The 20986-nt window shown below is 41.9% G+C and overlaps 2 protein-coding genes across 4 annotated transcripts; one reads left to right on the forward strand and one right to left on the reverse strand.

Moving 5' to 3' along the window:
* Positions 1–202: 202 nt before the first annotated feature.
* Positions 203–6638, forward strand: LOC149316642 (small ribosomal subunit protein uS14m-like). Its single transcript, XM_089515977.1, has 3 exons — positions 203–282; positions 771–929; positions 3311–6638. The coding sequence occupies exons 1-3, from the start codon at positions 250–252 to the stop codon at positions 3491–3493; spliced, it is 375 nt and encodes a 124-aa protein (XP_089372103.1). The 5' UTR covers positions 203–249; the 3' UTR covers positions 3494–6638.
* LOC149316643 (calcyclin-binding protein-like) lies at positions 4613–15468 on the reverse strand. 3 transcript variants are annotated; one of them, XM_089515974.1, is made up of 6 exons: positions 15257–15448; positions 10555–10750; positions 8664–8760; positions 7275–7374; positions 6330–6424; positions 4613–4939 (listed from the first exon to the last, which is right to left on the reverse strand). In XM_089515974.1, exons 1-6 carry the CDS (start codon positions 15263–15265, stop codon positions 4780–4782), a joined length of 657 nt encoding a protein of 218 aa, XP_089372100.1. In that variant the 5' UTR covers positions 15266–15448; the 3' UTR covers positions 4613–4779. The 3 variants fall into 3 exon arrangements, with proteins under 3 accessions (XP_089372100.1, XP_089372101.1, XP_089372102.1); XM_089515975.1 differs by lacking the exon at positions 15257–15448 and adding an exon at positions 13660–13883; XM_089515976.1 differs by lacking the exon at positions 4613–4939 and adding an exon at positions 5601–5715 and having other exon boundaries at positions 15257–15468.
* Positions 15469–20986: the final 5518 nt, after the last annotated feature.

Genomic DNA, 20986 nt, shown 5'->3' on the forward strand with positions numbered 1-20986 from the left:
CAGGGCAAATAAAGCTGTCTCAAACTGGATTATTCCTGCAGTGCGTTCTGTCTCTGGAATCCCCTCAAGCTCTCCTGGACTGAGCCAGCCCTTGCTCTTTTTCAGCAGCAGCACTGTTTACCTCAGCCACCCCCCCCCCCACTCTCCGCGCAGGCGCACTCGCCTCCTCCCCTTTTTTTCCAGCCCACTTATGGCGCATAGGGCAGCTGTGTACCTGTGGCGCATGCGCAGTTGCAAGTAGCAGCTAAGATGGCGGCCGCGGGAGCTTTGGCTTCCAGGAAGGTGAGGGATGCCGCTATTGCTATGTAGACTGTGCGCGCATTGCTTAAATAACGGGTTGTTTACGCAACCTGAGTGTCGTGTGGAATTCTGGGATTTGTAGTTCTGGCTGGGAATTCTAGTTCGCCTCTCCCTAAGGTGCCCTCCTTTGGCTTCCTGTGTCCCAGGCTGCGTTGTCAGACTCATGAGTAAAGGATTTGTGACTCACTTGGGTTCAAATCCCTGCTTGGGCATGGAAACCCAATGGGTGACCTTGGTTAAGTCACACTGTCTCAGCCTCACAGGGAGACAAAGGCAAGCCCCCCTTTGAGTAGACCTTGCCTTCAAGCCATTCCCAAATTAGGGTCGCCATAAATTGGGAATTACTTGAAGGTACACAACAAAATGGGTTTTTAAGAACGAAAACTGCCTGAATGAATGTCTGGAGGACCCTCGGTTTCTTGAACCAAGCTGTGCCAAACTTGCGCCCTAAACTTGTTCTGTTCTAACAGGTGTTTTCCCTGCCCTGCTTTGCTCAAGTAAGGAGTTACTATGTGGACTGGCGGATGCTCCGCGACGTGAAGCGAAGGAAAATGGCCTTTGAATACGCAGACCAGAGGCTGAGGCTGAACGCCCTTCGGAAAAACAAGATTTTGCCTAAAGAACTGCAGGTAAGAAGAAAAGGGCTCTGCTCAAGGTATTCTAAATGCCAGGAGTGGAGCTATTCCCTCTGCCCCCCAGTAATAAAACTATAATTGTCCCCCCTTATTCACTAGGGTTATGGGCACAAGACCCCTGTGAATATGGAAAAACAGCAAATCACAAAGAACACCATGTTTTTACCTGAGAGGACACCTCTCTAGGAATCTCTAGGTCCTCCACTGCAACTCTGTGGTCAACGTCCGACAGACACTGACCACAGAACTGCAATGGAGGAGATACAAATGCCTAGTGGAGTCTTCTCCCTAGGAATCTCAAGGTCTTTCAGTGAAACTTTTAGCTAACGTTGACCATAGAGTTGCTCTAGAGGACTTAGATATGCCTAGAGGGAACATTGCCTGTGGATTCAGGCAATTCTTATAATCAAATCTGTGAATAATCAAATCCGCAAATATGAAGGAATGAGTGTATATTACAGATTGCAAAAAACTGCATTCCAATATTGTTAAACAGGAATTAGTATTCCACTCGATTAACATCTCTTTATTCCATTATTAATTTTCCACTACAAACTACATATATATCCCGTTTACCCAGTTTTCAACATTCACAAAACCTAAGCAACCACACCGTTGTTTTTGGCTTTGAAGGAAATAGTAGTGATTGCTATTTTACCTGCAAAAAACAGAGCAACATAAAAGTGTTCCCAACACAGAAATAATAATAATAATAATAATAATAATAATAATAATAATAATAAAATCTTGCATCTTTTAACAAGTTTTTCCAGTATCTGTGTGGAATATAGTGTTCTAGTGGACTATTAATTCCATAGACTGGGCAGTACAACATAGGTGACAAAAAGATTTTTGAGTAAGCAACAATCTGCAATGTAATCCGTGTGGATATATCCAGGTAGGTGTAAAAATGGTGTAGGTATTAAATGGATTCAGCATTGTGGATTGGTGGAAACCTACCAGTTGCCTGGGAATCTTATTTTATATTTTACTCTGAGAGTCCATGTTGTTTCACAGCAGGCCCTTTTCATAAGAACAGAATTGGAAGGGCAATCTAATCCAACCCTCCATACAGGAATAAAGCATTCCTGAGGGAAAGCCACCCACCTTTTGTTAAAAGATCTCCAATGGAGAGTCCATCCTCTGAGGCAGTCCATTCCACTGCTGAACTGTTTTTACAAGTCACTAAGTTCTTCCTAGCATTGAAGTGGAATCTTTTTCTTTAATTTAAATCCATATTCTAGTCATACTCTAGTTTCTGGAGCAGTAAAATAGCCTGCTTTATGTTCTATAGGTCAGCCCTCAGATATTTAAGTAAGACTGTCACATTACCTCCTGGGAGAGTCTCCAGCCTAAACACTCTCAGTTCCTCATAAGGCTTTGTTTCCAGACCTCTGGTCATCCTGGGCCCCATTCACTCTACGGGGAAAAAAATGGTGTGGAACCAGTTTATTTTTGTGAAGTTCACACTCACCCCAACTGCACTCAGTGCATTTTGGGTGGGACCAGCCAAAAAGCCCGCTTAATCCGGTGCATTTGGCACCAGACCCCTTAGCTGTTCATTTTTAAAGATCTGCATCTTCAGTAGTGTGACCACACTATGGAATCGATTCAGATCGCACTGTATTGTTCCCGGAAATTGAGGTGTCTCCATCTTAAATTGATATGGTGGCAAATGTGAATGGCAGCAGTATTAAAATGGGAGGGAGAGATTCAATTGCTATAAATGTAGTGGGAACACTGAACCGATTCTGAATTGGTACGGAGATACGAATCTGTTTTTTAAAAAAAAGTAAGTGTGAATTACCCCTTGGTTGCCCCTTCTCTGGACATGTTGTAACTTGTCAATATTCTTTTTGAACAGTGATGACCAAAACTGGGCATGGTATTCCATCGAGAACTGACCAAAGCAGAATGCAGTAGCACTATTACTTCCTTTGATCTGGACACTATATTCCTGTCAGTGCAGCCTAGAATTGCATTGACAGTTTTGGCTGCCTCATCACACTCTTGACTCATATTTAGCTTGTGGTCTGCTCTCTTTCATTGAGAAGGAGTGCTTTAGTTCTTGTGTGGGGTAGGCTATCCTAAAAGGCCATGTAATACAGGCAGTCTAGAATTGTGTGAAATTCCAGAATCTTACTAGAACAGAAACTTTTTGAAGACCACAATGAACAATACCAGTTTTGGATAAAAAGTACCTCGCTCAGTTTTAACCTATAGCGGATTCAACTCAAACTTGTGTGCTGAGGAACAGAAAGCTCATTTTTGCTAGTAACTTTGCATCATATTTCTTTGCTATGGTGTTAAAGAGATCCAGCTATTCAGACACTAATAATAATTCTACATTGTCATTTAATTTTTTTTTCTCCCAGGAAGTTGCAGATAAAGAGATTGCTGCCTTGCCCCGTGACAGCTGCCCTGTGAGGATACGCAATAGATGTGTTCTGACATCCCGTCCACGTGGTGTGGTGTGGCGATGGCGGCTCAGCAGAATTGTCTTCCGTCATCTGGCTGACCATGGCCAGCTCTCTGGAGTACAAAGAGCGATGTGGTGAGCTACAAACAATCCTTTTCTTCAAAGAAGACAAAACTAAGTTCCATTTGAACTCCCAGAATCTCTAGTTTGCAGCATACAAAGAGAAGGAAATGACAACTACACCATGGTGTATAACTGCTATACCGAAATGGACTTGTTCAATTTTGTCAAGACTTGTCAAACCACAGTTATATCATAAAAGTGACACAAAAATAAATTTCAAATTTGTCTGTGTTTAAATGTCAGGATGTAAACTAGATGTATGTATTTCAGGGCAATGTGCTGTAACAAACCTGAAAAAGGAACACCACATGTAATCAAACTAGCTCATACAGAATATTCAGATAACTCTAGTTACTACATCTTTCTGATTAGGTTATTCAAAGGGCAACAGAAGGAGCTAGCACTCACATGTCATAGAGCACAGTACAAGAACAGTGATTAGAAATAAGGGGTTAAGTATAGCAGGGACTTTGCTAATGATTTTTTCAGTAAAAGACCAAAGCAGCAGCAGTGTTCAACTACAAGCCCTAAAATGCAGGGTTCTTGGTTAAGGGGAGTATAATTTTTGACTATGGCAGGGATACTCACATTTTGTTCAGCCTGCGAGCATTCCCATGCTATATCACCACGCTGTATCAGAATAAGAATGATCTGTTTCGCTCTTTGCGATACCAAGAAACTATTATCCAATGTAATTATCCGTTTCAGCAGGAGTTTAAGTCATATGCTTAATGGGGTGGGTTGGTCTGCCAAATGCTCTAGTTTGCATAGCCAACAGTTAGGGGTGATGGGACTGCATACCCTTGTATTTATTTGAATGTCATCTAGTCAAGAAGCTTCAACAGACTATAACCCTCAGTGGCTGAAGAATCTGATAAGCAGTGTTTTGGCTTGCTTGGTCTAACACTGCAACTCAAAGTTGTCCTTAAATGTATTTTTTTCTGTTAACAAGTCTGAGTTGAAACTTTCTTCTGCTTCAGCTTTTTATTTATCATTTACATATATATGCTACCTTTTCCTGTAATGAACTCAAGTTGACATCAGTTTCACACAATATACACATGCATTCAAGCTAATTTAACTTATTATTGGCTGTTTCTCAAAAACACCAAGAACCAAAGCCTTAAGAATAGCATAACATATTAATAGCATGTTTTATTTCCACATCTCCAACCTGAAATGTAGAACTTAAAAGTCTTTGTTTTGAAGATGGTTTTGTAAACACAACACTTTCATTTCATTGCATCAAAAGAGAAAAATGCACATTATGATGGCTAGCCTTGTCTTTTAACTTTTTCTTGTTCAGATATCCATTGGTAGTTCTTCTCTTGCTTGCTTCTCTCTGCTCTCAACCCAGGCTTTGTTAATTGATCTCTTCATTTCATCATCTCCCTCTGCATACATCTTTTTGAGAAGGTTCATCAATCCCTCACTAGGGTCTGATGTGTCATAGGAAGCTTTCCTAAAGCAGATATATTCACAGAAAATTATAACTGGTTATACCCTCAGTTTGGCATGCTTCACATGATTTAAAAACAAACAAAGGCTACAGTTGGCCCTCCATTGGCATATATGCCAATACAAAATATTGTGGGATCTCAAGTTCATATAAGTCTATGGACAGTGATGTGCATGCATCTGCATGGCTGCATGTACATGTTGCCTCTGACTTATGCAGAGTGGGGCTAGCGGCAGATGCTCCAAGCCAAAGACAGCTAGACAGCTGCTATGGAGGGCCTACTGTACAGTACAACTCGCAGGGGATACATTCCTGAACTGTGTGGAAGCATGAAACCCTATTGAGTGACTTCTGGTGGAAGCTGACCACAGAGTCACAGTGGAGGAACTAGAGATTCCTAGAGAGAACACCTTTGGGCATTTCTAGGTCTTCCAATGCACCTCTATTGTCAACTTCACCAGAAGCATACCACAGAATCCCACCGGAGTACCCAAAAATGCTTAGAGAGAACTTAATTTTTTCAGATGTGCATAAGTCAAACTGCAGGTACCAGTGAAGTGGATACAGGGGTTGTACTGCACTGTGTTACTCTTCAGTAATATGGTATAATCCCGCATATATGCAAATCAAAATAAGTTTTATTGGAAAATTAGCAAGATTTATATTAAAAGTTGGTTAGGATTGGATTACAGACTTGTTTCCCCCAACCCTGCTTCCCAATTTTGCAACTTCTCTTGTGGTCCGATTCCCGAGCTACTCCCATGTCTGGGAGCTTACATCTAACAAGGAAAGGAAATGGGGGAAGTTCAGACATTATATAAACTTGATCTTTTTATATATATTATAATACATTCCAAGCCAGTCAAACACAACAGATTTTTAAATGCCTAGACATCTTTAAGTGGGAAAAGACTACCATGCACAGGACAGTATATACTTTAAAGTTCCTTTGAGACAGTCTTGCCAACACTTCTAAAAACATTTGACAGCTTCAAAAATCAATGCCACACAAAGAACAAAAAGTTGGCATTACTGAAAACCATGTATTTTTTTTACAGGTTTTGGGAAGCTAATGATCTTCTCAGGACACATAACAAGTTTCTTACCATCTAGAATTCAGCACAGTCTTAAGTGTAGATAGCACTCTGCTCCTCACATGCAGCAATAAATGCTACCAGCTTTTGCATCTCTCAGGGGCATAAAACTAGCAGTAAAAATATTTCTGCAATATTACAAGTAGAAATTATGTAGTTTCTAGATCACTACACTTAGCAAGACAACAAAAGCCTGACTAGCCTCCAAGCATTTTATACAATTCTAGTTGAATACTGAGTTAGCAAGGTTTCATGTTTCTAGCCATTTTGTGAAGTAACAAAAGTGAAGATACACTTACTCTTTCTCTTTAGTCTCTTTTTCAACCTGTGTTAAGCACTCCCATTTTTCCTCTTTCTTCTTCTTACATAATATCAAGACCATATCTGTTTTGACCTTTAAAGAGAAGGAAAGCAGCAGTACAAGTTTTCAAACAAGTGAGATATGAGGGAATTACAATAGATGTCTATTACATTTGAAAGACTCAGAATACCTTTATTTTTTAAAGGTGTTGAAAGAAGTAGAGTATATCAAAGGGAGGGCAAGGGATTTATGTGCAGTGGTTATTAATGCCTTGAAATGGAATACAGTGCTTTCAGGTTTTTAAAAATGCATTTTGGCTTTATTTCTACTAAAACATTTATTTCAACTGCTAATACTCAGTACAGAACACGTGCTCTGTATGTAAACGTCCGTTTCTGTTTTTGGAAAGTTCACAGGTGGTATTAATTAGTGAAAATGCAAGGTTACAATACAGATATCCTAAGGATCATCTCTGCATCAAACAATGTTTGAAACATGAAAGCATCAACAAGTTCTAGCAGTTACTGACAAATGTATGTTATTTTTCTGCACCCAGGAAGCAGGAACCCTCCTATCCCTCTCCAATCCAACAATGTCTGTGAAAATCTAAGAACCTAAGTGATGTGAATGAGGGTAGACCCATTTTCCCTGAAGTAATCTTTCTGTTGCGAGGGAAACACCTGAGCCAATGAGACCCAGCAGTCTCAACTGGTTTATCACTTCAGTAAGAATCATGGCCCATTATTACCCCTTTTTTGTTTGTTGTCTTTACTGAAATGAGAAAACGAATGTTTCTGTAAGGGGCTTTTAGAGAGAGGTCACCCTCTGTTTCAGTAAGAGCCTAATGTGTTTTTGCCAGGAGAAATATATAAAGGAAACAAAAATGTTAAAATCATAGCAACGCTCCGCTGTTGCTAGCATTCACAGGATGAGATGCACCAACCTTCCGTGAGCTGCTTTCCACAGAGATGGGTTTCAGAAGGTTGTTGAATGTCATGGTGTAATTCTTGTTGTTTAAATTCTTTACCAGTAGATCAAATGACCTGGAAGAAAAGGGTGGGGGGGGGGGGCATGAATGCACTGTTAAAATCCCCTACAAAACACAAAAAAGTGACATGAAATGAGAGGGAAACCTAATTAAGATATAAAATCCAGTTTATTCCACTGGAAAAAGCAAACCTTTTGGAAAAATACTGAAAAGTACTTCACATTACCTAGAAAGCCCAGCCATATTATTTGAGATAATGTCAGCTAATTATGGATGTATTAAAATTATTTTTCCAGGGTTTTCCATTCCAACATTACCAAAGGGATTTACCATGGAGTTGAAGAACAGAATCAGAATAAATCCAAGTTCTATTTGTATCTTCTGGTCTTTACTAGTAATCAATAGTATCCACCCCAGGAACAAGACAACAACCAGGATTTGATAAATCTGCTAGTGGTGTTGCTTCTGCAGAAGTACTAGCAATACAGTCGGCCCTTCTTATACACGGATTTTTTATACACGGATTTAAGCATACACGGTTTGAAACTGTTCCAAAAAAGTATAAATTTACCTTGATGTTCCATTTTTTATTAGGGACACCATTTTGCTATGTCATTATACTTAATGGGACTTGAGCATACACGGATTTTGTTATACACGGGGTATCTTGGAACCAAACCCCAGCGTATAACAAGGATCCACTGTATATCACAGCTGCTCCTGTAAAATTCTTGGAGCAGTGAAATACAGTCACCCCTCTTTTTTCGCAGGGGATCCATTCTGGACCCCCTTGTGAAAATGGAGTTTCAAATATATTCAAGCCCTATTGGCTTGAATATAGGTGTGCACGCCGCAGGAGCACGCACGCCATGGGGTGACTGAAATCAGTTTTTTTTCCTCCCATGGAAAGCAGGAGGTCCACACCTCCCACTGCACTTTTGACAGAGACTCCAGCTGCAGGAGTTGGATAACATGGCCTGTAAGATGGAATCCACTTCTCTTTTGTCTCACTGCCATGGAGAAATAGGGATCCTTACCCTTCTGACCTTCAGCCAGAGGACTCCCCCTGCCCCAGCACTTCTCTGCACATGTTATCAGACGTGGAGAATAGAAGGGTCAGTGACAATTAATGTAATGACTTGGCTAATAAGCCAAGCCAAATCTTGTGACCATGATGAATGACCTTGTAAATTGATATTCTCCACATATACAAATATCAGAATGGGAAAAATTGAGGTTTTCATAAGCTTCTGAAACATAATCTCATGAGTATGAATGAAAAGAAAACGAATAAAAACATTATCAGAACTGTCAGATCTGTTCTTTGTGATGTTTAGCACCCACCTTTCTGTGAACTGCACATGCACGTTTTCTGCTGGAAGATCCTGAACTCCACTTAAAGTGATGTAGATTTTCACAAACTTGTCTGACTGATCCCAAGCTATAGTGATTAAAAGAAAGCCATATGTTACATACATGAATCCTAAAGGTACTCTCTAGGTGAAGAAAATTGGGGGTTCCTTTCCAATCTACATGTAAGCTATAAAGATCCCACCATGGTCACAAATACATTTAAAATCAGTTTCAGAAGTATGAGAAGCAATGAAATGCTGAGCAGAAATGCAAGGTAGAAACCACACTAATTTCACATAACTGCATTTGACTGTCTGAATATGGCAACTATTAATGTATGTCTGAGGGCCAGCCCAGATATCACATTCTAAGCATAATAAACTAAAGTCTATTTATAGTGATTCCCAAACTTTGGTCCTCCAGATGTTTTGGACTTCCCTTTCCAATATCCCTGGCTGTTGGCCAAGCTGGCTGGGGCTTCTGGGAGCTGAAGTCCAAAACACCTGGAAAACCAAAGTTTGGGGATCATTGGTCTATTACAACGAGAGTAAGTGCCACACACGTGCCTCATGCAGCGTCCCCACTTAATCCAATATAACAAACTTGTTTCTGGGAAAGGAAGGGGGTTCTAATGTTCACTAAAAGACCTACTCCTGCTCTTGCACCCCACTTCAGGGGTCTTACAAATTTGCTTCCTCTCTCAACCTTAGATATGATAATTCCTTCATTGTACAAGGATGTACCATGGGAATACCAGTTCTCACCTCCATTTATTCTTGATTTGCAGATAATCATGAACTATTCCTAAACTATTTCAACAGCTACTTAAGCTTCAATAGAAGAACCATAAAAATCAATTGAAGTATCAACAGGGTAATGCTTATTCATGAGGACTGTATGAACTTTAAATCCAAGTTCTGTATTGATTTCTGCAACCTGACATACATACATTAAATAAATGTGGTATGTTATTTGTTTAATTTAGCTTTTAAAGGCTATTTTGCTTTTGCTAGTCAGAGAGCCAATGTGGAAGCTCTACTACAACTACTAGAACTTTTGGTAATTTCACTGGCATCTCAAATATAGGCCTAGTACAGACAGCGCGAAAGCGCCGTGCTGGGGCCAACAGTTGGGCTGGGGAGCGCGCAGCAACCGCACACTCCACAGCCCTACTATGTATGGAGGGTGCCATCTTGGCATGGCGCGTCCATATGCAGCACGCAACAATATCGTCACGTGTGCACCACATCCAAGTGGACTGGTGCGCGCCTGATGTCACTGCACCACTGGAGGGTGCTTACGACGCCCTATTTGCGGCGCAAGAAGGAGCTCCAAAACGGAGCTCTTTCTGGGAGGGTGCCTCGTTCCCACGGCAACTAGATTGCTGCAGGAATGAAGCCAGGGAGAAAGAGGCCGAGTGGCCCCTTTCTCCTCTGGCTGTGCCTGTCAGGGTGTCCATGGGGCATGAAGCCCCATGGACAACCCCTTTCCAGGCCACAGAGAAGCTTTCCCACAGCCTGGCAAAGTGCCAGGTTGGAACTGCAGGGGCTGCCAGTGAGGCTGCCCTGCCTCCAACCCAACAAGAAAAGGGGCGGCTGTGGACCGCCCCTTTTCTGCTGTCTGTACCCCGCCATACACAATAACCTTGTGAATGACATAGGAATACAATATTTTATTAATAATATTATGGCCATCTCTTCTGCACATCAATTTTACCTTTTCATAAATTAAGTGTGATTCATGGATTTTAAAAAAATGCTAACCATCAGAAGTAGCATTTTCCTTGAAAGGTAACAATAAAATAATATATAAGCAATGTACTGGGAACTGACGGCTATGACATTCTGCATCAATATAAAGAGCATATGGAAATCCCTCCTACCATAATTATTGATTTTGACTGTGTATCCTGTGAGTGATGGCTTTTCTTCTTCAGATGCCTCTGTTTTTGGTTTAACTGGTGGCTGGTTCTTGATTTCTCGCTCTATCTTACTCTTTTCTGCCAGCAAAACATCATGAAGTCTCTTTCGTGATGCCTTTTTCAAAAGCTCTTTCACCTCTTCCAAATCTTTCTGTAGCTGCATGGAATACAGTGGGCATACAACCTCATTAAATACTGATCTGTTTGTATCATAAAAAGTACATGCAAATATCAATTTGTGTTTCCCCAATTCCCCAAGTGCAACACTGCACTTACCTTTCTCCAGAAATAAATAAAAATCTCATCTACAGTGCATACAGGAAGAAAGCACCTGTAGTCCTGGCACTGCTGGAAGGAGTTTCCTTTGCCTGCTTAGAAGTTGAACATGGAGGAAGAAACTGGAATCTTTTTTTTTTCCTCCTTGCTTAGGTGGGGTGGGGATGAGCAACTGCTGTTTTATTAGCTGGGAGGAAAGGGTTTCTCTAAAACTGCTGGTGAGGTGAGTAAAATTGCTAACTTTGCACCTACTTCTGTTGCCAGAACACATCTCTCTAGTCTCCAGTGATTCCCTACAGAAGTACGCCACTCATTTATGTCTCAATTTACATTATGAGTCCAGGAACACAACCCTGGCATAAACTGTGACTCACCTATATAAATCATATCAGCAGCTGATTCCAGGGCAGTAAAGAACACAAATAAAAATGTATTCAATTTACAGGATATGTCCAGATGCTCGATTTCATTCAGCTAAGGCGGTCAAGAGAAGAGCTGATAATTTCTCTCTCTGCATTAGAGAGGGCAGCTGGCAATATGGCCTTCAAGCTGGATTGCAAAAGCTCTCAGCAAGTGGGCTCTTGCAAAAGTCACTCATCCCTCTGCCATGCAGAAATGTAGAACCTCTGGACATTTTGAACTGGTGGCTGGGGATTCCCATTTTTTAAAAGGAAAAAAAATTGGAAAAATGGTGGGGGTGTAACGTTAGCACCCTTTACACACTGAAAGTCACTTTGTTACTTTGGACGTGTAAAATACAACATATATAACTTAATTTGGCATAACATTATCTTGTTTTGTATATTAGAAGTACGGTTTATTCAGAAAATAATTACAACTTTAATTTTCCCAATCTTGGGTGTGAAAGAAGCAATTTACTGCCCTTATCCAATGTTGTTTCTACAGACTGGCTGGGATCTGGTTCCTATTTATGATGTCAATGTCATAAGCCATTTCTCATGTGCTTTCAAGTCATTTCTGACTTATGGCAACTCTAAGATGTATCTAGCATGGGTTTTTCTTGGCAAGATTTGTTCAGAGGAAATTTACCCATGCTTTCCTCTGAGGTTGTGACTCACCCAGTGGATTTTTGTGGCTGAGTGAGGAGTCAAAATCTGGTTTCTTGGAGCTCTAGTCCAATACACAAACCACTACACCATATGGATTAAAGCCAGACTTAAGACACAGCAAACATTTAAAACTGAACACCAAGGTTAGGATCATCCAAGCCATCATATTTCCCATAGCCATGTATGGATGTGTGTGAACTGGATAGTGAAGAGATCTGGTGCTAGAGAAGAGTGCTGAGGATACCGTAGAGGGACAAAAAGTCAGGGGTTCAAGCTCAAATGCTCTCTGGAAGCCAAGATAATTAAATTGAGGCTGTCAAACTTCAGTTACATCATGTGAAAGCACAACTCATTAGAAAAGACAATGATGCTAGGAAAGATGGAGGGCAGTAGAAAGAGGGAAGACTAGATGGATAGACTCAGGAGATCATGGCCCTGAGCCTGCAGGACCTGAGCAGAGCAGTTGAGGTCAGAGGGGCTTGGAGGTGTCTCATTCATGGAGCACCATGAGTCAAAAATTGACTTGAAGGTAGCTAACTACAACAGCAGCAGCAGCAAATATTGCAATTCACATTTAGAACCATGCCACCATTGTCATGACCACTAATACCACCCAGAGGCCCATCTGAAAAGCCACACCAACCAAAAGAATGTCTGGAGTAATGGCAAGTAGGGTGCTGAAGGATGATATGTCCAACCCCTTCCAGCAGTAAGATGTCAGTTGAGAAAGGACACCACAGGAGATATCATTTCCCACAGCCCTGATCTCTAGTGGCTTAGAAAAACTTTATTTGAGCTTGAAAGATAAGTTTTCATGCAGAGCATGACAGAAGTTCATTATCATATTTATACTGATGATGCAGGATCTTGGCATATGTGTTCAAATTGTGCAAAGCAACAATGTTGCTGCTCAATCAGCAATGCATTATAAGCAGAGACAGATTTGCACATTGCAACAAACCAGATGTCAGCAAACCGCACCAGCTATTGAGCCATATGAATGCACAAAATTATAATGCAAATACTGTTTCAATGCAGATAGTTGCATGCTCCTTTCAAAGAGAGCAGTGGGGAAACTCTGGCCCTTCAGATATTTTGGACTTCAACTCCCAGAGTTCCAGACCACACAGCCAATAGTAAGAGACTGTGTTACCTGTAGTCCAAAGCATCTGTTCTGGATGAGAATTCATTACCACGTGACCCACAAAAGTGATTAAAGCTCCTTTTCTCAAAGCGATGCTTCTTATTTAAAGAAGAATCCAGAAAAGCACCACACTGCTAAAGGCTGTTTTGTTTGCAAACAAATGCAGTTTGATGGGTCAAAAATGAACATGCACTGAAAGAGCAAAAATCTGCACCTCTTTCTTGACTTGATGACGTAATATATATTAAGCCAGTCATGCCTTATTATTAAATCTTAGAGGTGACATCCCCAAAGAGAACATATTATCTGCCGCCTATCCTCTAAACAGCTTTAAAAATAGATAGATAGATAGATAGATAGATAGATAGATAGATAGATAGATAGATAGATAGATACTATTTCTTTCTACACTGCTCAAAAACAAGACTGCCATATTGGTATTTTAGAACTAAATTCATAGGGACAGTAATATCATGTGTTAATTAGGACCAATTAAGTGTTCACAATGGCACATAAAACATATCCAGATTAGCCATGCTGGCCATATAGCAAGGTACAACAACGTCACAGTGATACCTTCATTGGGCCAACCAAAATACACAATATACATGTTGCTAGTTTTCAAAGCTCCATTGGCTGCTTCATCAGGCAAGGTGTTAAAACCAGACAGGAGTGGTGGTGGTGGGGGGGGGTTATGGCAATGTTAGTCTCAAGCCTGGATTTTGTCAAGATGTGGCTGTTCTCAGTTCAAATGGTTCTGGAAGGAAATCCATGCAGATGGGCCTCTCCTCCTTCTGGCCTTGTAGGTACTCCAAGAAACAAATAATTTTTAAGTTCCACTAAGACAAAAAAGAACGCTTCTCTCGAGATCCAAGTTGCCTCCATCCTTGATGAAGCTACAAGTTCCCTTGATAGGCAGAGAGCACTGGATTTCTAATGAAGCCTTCCATGTTCTTGCATGAGGAAACATTTATTACGTGCTCTTTTGCTAAAACATGTGAAATTTACTTTTGTTGGAGGTATCGTCAATAATTTATTTTGGTCATTGTTGGAGGTAGAAACCTCAAATAGCCAAGTCCCATTCCCTTGGCCCTCTCTTTAGGTTTCCCCCGATGCAGCTAAAATGAGTTATCTTACACCCAGAAAACATATTCAGAGATAGCTGTGTTGGCCTTGTAGCAAAGTACAATAGAACACACAGGCCTGTTACAGACTGCCAAAATAAAGCTGCTTGGGGTCTCTTTGGAGGTATGCTATTTAAATGATGCATGGGTCCTAAGAGTCCGGAGGTTGCGCCAAAGCCACACTCCATTCCTAAGCACTGGAGGGCAGCTTTGGTGCAGTTTCTGGATTCTTAGGTTGCATGCATCATTTAAACAGCATACCTCCAAAGAGACCCCAAGCAGCTTTATTTTGGCAGTCTGTAACAGGCCATAGTTTAATTTAGAGTTAGCATTAATGGCACATAGAGCTACTAGTGCTCAGTATCCATATGAAAACTGAGGTCTCCAAAAATGTTCCCCCTCTGCGCTCATTACACTTGTCCCCCACATTCACCTTTGGTCAGGGGCACAGGACCCCCACGAATGTGGGGAAACCACTAATAACAAAAGCACCAGGTTTTTATGTGAGAGGACACCTCTCTAGGAATCTCTAGGTCCTCCAGTGCAACTCTGTGGTCAACATCTGCCAGACATTGACCATAGAGCTGCACTGGGGAGCTACAAATGCCTAGTGGGCTGTTCTCTCTAGGAATCTCTAGGCCCTTCAGTGCCACTTTTGGTTAAGGTTGACCATAGAGTTCCATTGGAGGACCCAGAGATTCCTAGAGAGCCCTCCACTAGGCATTTGTAGCTCCTCCAGCGCAACTCTATGGTCAGTGTCTGGCAGAGGCTGTTGACCACAGAGTTGCACTGGCGGAGGGCCTAGAGATTCCTAGAGAGATCATATTAATAAAACCGGTGAAAGGGGCATCGAAGTGGGTTATTCCTGCAGCCCTGGAGGCTACCAACCCCAACTTCCTCTTCCGGTGATGGCAAGACCCTGCTTCCCCTCCTGGCCTTATTCCCCTCACAAAGGCCTCAGATGAAGACAAGGCGCCATAGCCCTCTCCTCAACTCAACCCACGCATGCGCACTGAGGCTCCCGGGGGCCCAACCGCCCCTCTCCTCACCTCCTCCATTCCGAGGGCTGATATTGGATCCTAGGAGCAGCAGAGTGGCGCGACGCGGTGGGCGGGGCCTAGGGAGGGTTCCTGATGCTGCTGCTGCTGCTGCTGCTGGCTGGTGGGAGGAGCATGTCCAGGCCCCGCCCCTTGAGCAGTCCTAGACCGGGCTTTGCTCCTCCCTCTCCCTTCCCCGCCGCCTCCGTCACTATCGCCCTCCGCTCCTAGGCAATAGGGAGCTGCGCTCTTCCAGGAAGCTTCAGAGAAACGTAATGGAAGAGGCGCCTCTCCTCTGGGCAACTTCCGGGTGCGCTTTCCGAGTGGAGAGGCCCACACAGGCCGCAGCGCCACGGATTCCTTCCGGGTTCAAGGGTCGCGGCAGTTTTTTTAAAAGCTTTCCTTTTAAGCAGGCAGTTCTCAAAGCTTTTAAAGACAAATAATCCGGAGTCACGTGACTCTGCGAAAGAACGGCGGGGTCTTGATCACAAACGCATAGATTTATGGGAAGGGAATAAAAAACTTTATTGCAACCAGTGTCTTTGTTTATTTATTCCCAGGATTCCTATGCCACTTTCCTCCCTCAGTGGGATGCAAGCCATACAGACCCAGCAGGGGATAGGAATCTCAAAAGCCCACAATGGATACACACACACACAGTGTAGATACACACACACTCATACATACATATACAGTGTGTATAAATATATATATTACACACACACACACATATATATATATACACACATACACACACACACAAATCTATATATACATACACAGTGTATACACACACATACATTGTATATATACACACACATATGCATATACATACAATGTGTATGTTTATATATATATGTTTATATATATACACACAAACATCTATATATACATACAGTGTATATATACACACACATACATTGTATATATACACACACATATGCATATACATACAATGTGTATGTTTATATATATATGTTTATATATATACACACACATATATATAACACAGTATGTGTATATATATATATATATATATACACACACACACACAAACATCTATATATACATACAGTGTATATATACACACACATATACACACACATACATTGTATATATACACACACATATGCATATACATACAATGTGTATGTTTATATATATATGTTTATATATATATACACACACATATATATAACACAGTATGTATATATATATATATATACACACACACAAACATCTATATATACATACAGTGTATATATACACACACATGCATATACATACAATGTGTATGTTTATATATATATGTTTATATATAAATACACACACACATATATATATATATATATACACATGCACATACATACATACAGTGTGTGTATAAATAAGGAGAGGTTGCATACCTGTAACAGTATTTCTTCGAGTGGTCATCTGCGAATACATACAAATGGGTTGTACTGTGCCTGCGCAGTTCTGCTTGGAAAACTTCTAGAATCACTGGGCAAAGTTAACTTTGTAACTTTTTGGCGGTAGCTCCGCCCATCCCTTATAAGCCCCTTGCGTTCCCGCTCTTTCCCCAGTTCCTTCTTTCCGCTGCGTTAGCTGCTTTGGGAACTTTGCTTCTGCTTCTCTTGCTTGTTCACTGGAGCCATTTCAAACCAGCTTCAGGACGGGATACGGAGTTGAGACAGCCATGGTCGCCTTAGTCGGTGACCTCCGTCTGGGCATCGACAGGGGAAGTGTGACCCTGTTGGTGCTCTTGGACATCTCAGCAGCTTTCGATACCATTGACCATGGTATCCTTCTGGAATGCCTGAGGGAGTTAGGCATTGGGGGCACTGTGCTCCAGTGGTTCCAATCCTACCTCTTGGGTAGATTCCAGATGGTGGAGCTGGGGGGGCAGCTGCTCTGCTAAAAGAGAGCTGACATCTGGTGTCCCTCAGGACGCCATCCTGTCCCCCACACTGTTAAACATTTACATGAACACACTGGGAGAGATGACCCAGAGACATGGGATGCGGTGTTATCACTACACTGATGACACCCAAGTATACTTCTCTATGTCTCCGACTGATGCAGCAACTAGGGATGCCATCTCTCCTCTGGATGCCTGCCTTAGGTCAGTAATGGGCTGGATGAGGGAAAACAAACTCAAATTGAATCCAGGGAAAATGGATGTACTAGAAATATGTTCGCCAAGTCCAGGGACGAAGATATGTCAACCTGTCCTAGACGGGGTCACACTTCCCCTAAAGGATGAAGTACACAGTTTGGGGGTACTTCTACAGTTATCATCTCAGGTAGATGCCTGGTGCCTGATATGAACTTCGGTTGATATGCCAACTGTGTTCCTACCTGGATTCGAAAGGACCTTGAAGCAGTAGTACTTGCACTGGTAATCTCTCGTCTTGATTTCTGTAATGCGCTCTACATGGGGCTACCTCTGTACCAAGTTCGGAAGCTTCAACTGGTGCAAAATGTGGCAGCCAGACTGGTCACAGGAACACCTAGGTCTGATCGTATTACACCTGTACTAAAATCTCTTCACTGGCTACCAATTAGCTTCCAGGCGCAGTACGAAGTGTTGGTTATTACCTTTAAAGCCCTACATGGTTTGGGCCTGAGTTACTTGAAGGAACACCTCTCCCTACATAATCCGCCCCGCACTCTCAGAACATCTGGGAAGAATCTATTGGATTATCCAAATACCAGATTGATATCAACTTCCCACCAAGCATTTACTGTCATGACCCCTAAACTGTGGAATAGCCTACCAGAAGAGAGCCGACTTATCACTACCTTAGAAGCCTTTAGGAAAGCAATTAAGATGGATCTCTTCCGGCGGGCTTACATCCCAGATCTTCTGTAAATAAACATAAAGGGACATCCCACTGAGAGAATGTTAAATGGACTAGATGATGATATACTGATTTTAATGTGATGTCATGATTTTATGCTGTATTTTATACAAAATTGTATTTTTATTATTATAATTGTCAGCCCGCCTTGATCCATAGGGAGAGGCAGGAAATACAAATAAACTATATTATTATTATTATTATTATTATTATTATTACACTGGCCACTTCATCCATTTCTGTTTGTGCCCCAAATTTCACCCCAAAATACCTGACATTGCAGCCAAAAGTCAGCCTTATAAGCTTCAAATCTTGGCTCCGTGGCACAGTGGTTAAATTCCTGTACTGCAGCCACTCACTCACAAACCATAAGGCTGTGAGTTCAATACCAGCGAAGGGCTCAAGCTCAACTCAGGCTTGCATCCTTCCGAGGAGGTCGCTAAAATGAGTACCCAGATTGTTGGGGGCAATTAGCTTACACTTTGTAAAATGCTTAGGGAGTGCTTAAGTGCACTGATAAGCGGTATAGAAATCTACTTGCTATTGCTATTGTTAATATGCAAAAGCATCTGAGGAAGCAGGTTCTAATGCATATAACCTCAATTTAGAAGTACCATAAGACCGCTCCTTTTCCCCCCCTCTTTTATGCATGCTCTATTGGCTTCTGTGCAGGTGTTTTAGTGCTTTCTCCCTCAAGCGAGTGTTGGCTGAAACATAAATTCAGGTGAAAGTTAGAAAAGGGAGTTTAATCTGCTCTTAACTGTATAGGAACAATGTATGTATTTTGTTGAACCAAGTACCAGTCTTGTAACTGTTCAGTAACTGGAAAACAATTCCATGGGCCCATCCTTTACCACACTGGAGCAACTGTCTCCCATTTTAGTGGCAATTTAATCATTTGAGGATGCACATCCACAATCCAGTCTAATCTACTCTGTTTTTGGTGGCCTGGTCGACATGTGGGGGTTAACCAGCAGAACAAATGGGTTTTGACTTGCTAGCATGGATCACTGCTTCCCACCACCGTCACCATTGGACTGATAATTTTGTCATCTGAAAATGGAAGTCTCCTATCCCTGTCTTTTGACAAGACAATACATGAAAACTTTCCCACAAACTGTAGGGAAGGAAGACTTTCTCATAGCTGATTGGTCGTCGGCACTTATGGACACAAAACCAAATTGAAACCGTTTCTAACTATTGCCAGATTTTGTATGAACAGTGCCATTTTTAAAAAACTGCCAGTGCTGGGTTAATAGCAAAATTACTGTCCAGTGTTGTTTCCCTATTACAAATGGTTCTGTGGTGCAGCTGGAGGTTAATCAGAAAGAGCACATGACAATAGAGGCCAGTGTTACGTACTTAATAAGTGAGGCCAAATTTCGGGACTTCCGGTTGTGATGGCGCCTCGCTAAGACGATCTCTGAGGCAGCTGCAGAGACGTCTCACCCAAAACAGTGCCCTGGACTTAGGAAGATTCTTCTGCAAGTCTAGGAAATTGCCCTGACTGTCAGGGCAATCAGAGGGGGCTCGATGGAGGACCCTTGCTGTGTATGGACTGAGGATTTCCTCAGAAGAAGTAAGTCTGACCGCTACGTGGGCAAGACTGAAGAAACCATAACAGGGGTCTGTGAGAGCAATCCACGCAAGTTTTGGGCTAGAAGCGACTAGATCGCACAGAGTTGCCACCAATCTAATAATTAGACAACATTTCAAAGAAAAACTTTTAGTACTAAGGCTTTCAAATCCCCCTCAAACAACAACTTCAAAACACACATGGGAACAGAGGATACAGAAAGAAAGCGCCTAGAGATCTCTATGTTAAATATCTTGTGGATATAAAGACAAATATCTAGTTGCGAAGAAGATATAGAATTGAAAAGATACCTTTGGATTGGATTATTTTGAACTTTTTTTGGACTAATTGAACTTATTGGAAATCTATGACCTCACTTTTCCCATGAAATACTAAACTTCAATCTGGATATAAGAGACGAAGGAGTTAATACACCGACCTTGAGCACCCACCTGGGAGAAGATAAAGAAACGTGGGAGATAGACAGCAGCAGAGAGGAGACTGTGCAGCGGCGCGGGGCCTCACGAAGGGCGGGGGAAGGAAGGAGTGAAGCGGATGTTTACAATAGGAAGATAGAAGAGGGAGAAGACAAGAGCGTCGACGGAAGTGCCCCTGGAGGACTGAGAGGAAACGAAGACGAAGAGGATAGAAAGGCAAAGGAAGTGAGGTAGAAGGAAGGGGAAGAGATTGAGAAAAAGAGGATAGAGAGGCAAAGGAAGTGCGGCTGGAGGACTGATAAGGAATCGAGGAGGAGCGGATAGAGGGGCAAAGCAAGCGCGACTGGAGGACAGACAAGAAATCGAGAAGGAGCGGACAGAAAAGCAAAGGAAACGCGACTGGAGGACTGATAAGGAATTGAGTAAGAGCGGACAGAGGGATAAAGGAAGCGTGTTTGGAGGACTGACAAGGAATAAAATAGGAGCGGACAGAGGGGTAAAGCAAATGTGACTGGAGGACTGACAAGGAACTAAGACGGATGGGATAGAGTGTTAAAGGACAATATAAGAAATAACAAAGAGAAAAAAGGGGGTGAATACAGGGTGAGAGGAGAAGGAAGGAGGGGGAAAGAGAGATAAAGAAACAAAGGTTGATTGGAGGAGTTAAAAGATATATTTAAAGGGAAAATAGACGGAAGGAGGAAAGAGGATTAAGGAGGACGGAGACACTGTAGAGCCAACTTAAGAAGAATGGACAAAAGGAATAAGAATTAAAACAAAGTGAAATAACGGTGGTGAATATAGAAGAGTAAATAATAGGAGTATAAGAGATAAAAGGAGGATTTATTGTTGTTGGGAAGTGAAGGGA

The sequence above is a fragment of the Sceloporus occidentalis genome, unplaced genomic scaffold, assembly GCF_023333645.1.
Source record: "Sceloporus occidentalis isolate IW3139 unplaced genomic scaffold, rSceOcc1.0.p SCAF_3, whole genome shotgun sequence".
Classification (NCBI taxonomy): domain Eukaryota; kingdom Metazoa; phylum Chordata; class Lepidosauria; order Squamata; family Phrynosomatidae; genus Sceloporus; species Sceloporus occidentalis.